Source organism: Octodon degus, unplaced genomic scaffold, assembly GCF_000260255.1.
Source record: "Octodon degus isolate 3935 unplaced genomic scaffold, OctDeg1.0 scaffold00076, whole genome shotgun sequence".
In the NCBI taxonomy this organism is placed as follows: domain Eukaryota; kingdom Metazoa; phylum Chordata; class Mammalia; order Rodentia; family Octodontidae; genus Octodon; species Octodon degus.
The window spans coordinates 7,315,262-7,317,815 of record NW_004524652.1 but is presented as its reverse complement, the minus strand read 5'-3'; the positions used below and the strand labels follow the sequence as shown (position 1 = coordinate 7,317,815).

Genomic DNA, 2,554 nt, shown 5'->3' with positions numbered 1-2,554 from the left:
TGTGTGTGTGTGTGTGTGTGTGTGTGTGTGGCCAGCTCAGCCCACCAGGGGGCGGGGCTGGCTGGCATGTGGTGCTGGGAGATCGAACCGCGGTCCCTGTGCCTTGCTAAGCTTGTTCTAAGTAGGTGCTTTAGACCACTGAGCCATCTCACCAGCCCCAATTTTTCTTTATTTAGAGACAGGGTCTTGCTAAGTTGCTGAGTTGCCCAGGCTGGAGTGGAACTTACAGTCCTCCTGCCTCAGCTTCCCAGGCTGTTGGGATTACAGATGTGTACCACCACCCCCAGCTACACTTCCCCTACTTCTAAAAGACTTCGTAATTCCATTTTACAAATGAGCAACTGAGGCCACTTGCTGAGGGTCACATGGCCCATTAGTTGAAGTTTTGGACTCAGCTGTATGTCGGGATTCCCTAGGGAATGGACAGGTATCCCTGGGCATGGGACCTAGACATCCATAGCCTGTTTTTGTTTTGTGCGGTACTGCAGGTACCAGGGCAGCATGCATACTACTTTTTTTTTTTTTTTTTGGTGGAACCAGGGATTGAACTCAGGCCTTTGCACTTGCCAGGCAAGCGCCGTGCATACTAATGTTAGCATTCTAACACCTAGCTCCCTTCACAGTCATTTATTTATTTATTCATCCATTCATTTAGGTTTTTTGTTTGTTTTTGTTTTTGAGACAGAGTCTGGCTCTATAGCCCAGGTTAGCCTTGAAATCACTGGGTAGTCCAGGTTGGCCTCTAACTCTCGGGTGATCCTCCTGCCTCAGCCTCCCCAGGGCTGGGATTCCAAGCATGCACACCACACCCAGCCATCACAGCTTTTAAGGGTTCCACAGGATCTGTGAGTGGGAAATCCTGTATTAGGGTACAAGCCAGTGGCTCCTACCTGGGTGACTCTGGTCAGGGACTGCAGCCCCCTCTACCCCCCAGGTGACCCCCAGGGCCCACCATAGTGTTCTCACTTGACCTCTGCTCCCCTTCTGCCTCCTCCCTTCTTCATACCACAGGCCAGGCGAAGCCATGGGCTTCTTTATTATTTACCGCATGCTCGGGGCAAAGGCTGTGACAGGAGGGTCCCCAAGGCCAGCTGGGGAGAGAAGTACTGTCCTCTCTGTTGGGGAGAGCACCCAGTGCTGTGAAGTGAGGTGCATGGGGCAAGGCTCGCCCAGAGAGGTGGCCTGAGCAGCTGGTCCGCAGTTAGGTGGTGAGGTCTCTCCTGCGGGGGAGTGGGACATCTGAAAGACCTGGGCCAGTGCCCTCTCTGCCACCCTCCCCTCTGCTCCAGGCCTCACCCCCACCCCCCACAGGGGGCTGTGGCAGGACCTGGGCCAACAGTTGGGTGATGTGGGGCCCCCACCTTGTCCCCAAGCTGAGACCAGCCCAGAGCCCAGCCTGGAGGCCCAGATGTGGGCAACACCGGAGGCAGAAAGGAGCACCTCAGATCCAGGAGGTGGGACCTCAAGCCCAGCATGGTGGTGCATGCCTATAATCCCAGCACTTGGGAGGCTGAGGATGGAGGTGCACAGAGCTGGAGGCCAGCCTGAACCACACAGTGACCCCCTATCTCAAAAGACAAAAATAACCCAGTCCTCTCTGCCCTGTCCCCAGACCCTGGAAGACCAGCGTGTCACTTGGGCCCTGGAGCCGCCTCACCTCACCCGGCGTCAGCACCCCTCCTCCTGCTCCTCCTCCTTCTCCTCCTGTGTCCGAGAGAATACAGCCAGGGCGTCCTGGAGCACAGCGTCAGGGTCCAGAAGCTTAAGCTGCAGCGGGCAGAGAGGGACGTGCTGGGGACTAGTCCCAGCTTGGCAGAGGGGCCCTGGCCTCTCCCGCGCTCCATCCCTCTCTGCCTGTGCCCCAGACCCCCGGAGTATCACCCACCTTAGGGATGGGAAACTGGGTGGGCATGGGGGCCTCTTCACGGCCAAAGTCGGTCATGGCGCCACACTTGGCCACACCCTCCACCCAGAAGCCCTGGAAGAGCTGGCCCCGGTCCAGGTGGAAGAAGCGCCCGGGCCCGTGCTTCCGGCCTCTCTCCCAGCCACCCTCGTAGCGGTTCCCATTCTCTGGGAAAGGACAGGGGTATAGGCGCCAGGCACAGCCAGCCTGGGGGCACTGGCGAGTGGGCACTCTGCAGAAGGAGGCATTATTGAACCTTCACAGAAATCCCAGGAGGTAGCAGGTAGCTTCTACTTGTGTTGTATGTCATCATTCAGGGGCCAATGACTTGCTGCAGGGGTTCTTAAGAGGTGGGGCCAACGGGGCATCATAGCAGATGCCAGTAATCCCAGTACTCTGGGAAGCTGAGACAGGATGATTAGAAGTTTGGGACCAGTATGAGCAATTAAGCGACTTATTGAGACTCTGTCTGAATAGCTAAAAATTTCAAAAGGCCCAGGGACATAGCTCAGTGAGAAAGCCCTGGTTTCACTTCCCAGTACTTAAAAAAACAGAGCGGGGCTGGTGAGATGGCTCAGTGGTCTAAAGCACCTACTTAGAACAAGCTTAGCAAAGCACAGGGACCACGGTTCAATCCCCAGCACCACATGC

General features: G+C 56.4%; 1 protein-coding gene across 4 annotated transcripts in view; it reads right to left on the bottom strand.

Annotated features, from left to right (window-relative positions):
• Positions 1-865: 865 nt before the first annotated feature.
• The window catches only part of Morn3 (MORN repeat containing 3), a 12,105-nt gene continuing 10,416 nt past the window's right edge, over positions 866-2,554 (bottom strand). For 3 of the 4 annotated variants that reach the window (XM_023720441.1, XM_023720442.1, XM_023720440.1), the window contains 3 exons: positions 1,886-2,070; positions 1,658-1,767; positions 866-1,220 (listed from right to left, as the gene is read on the bottom strand). In XM_023720441.1, coding sequence (XP_023576209.1) covers positions 1,669-1,767; positions 1,886-2,070 — 284 coding nt within the window. In that variant the 3' untranslated portion in view covers positions 866-1,220; positions 1,658-1,668. The remainder of the gene's footprint in view (positions 1,221-1,657; positions 1,768-1,885; positions 2,071-2,554) is intronic. The other variant, XM_004635980.2, reaches the window with a different exon arrangement.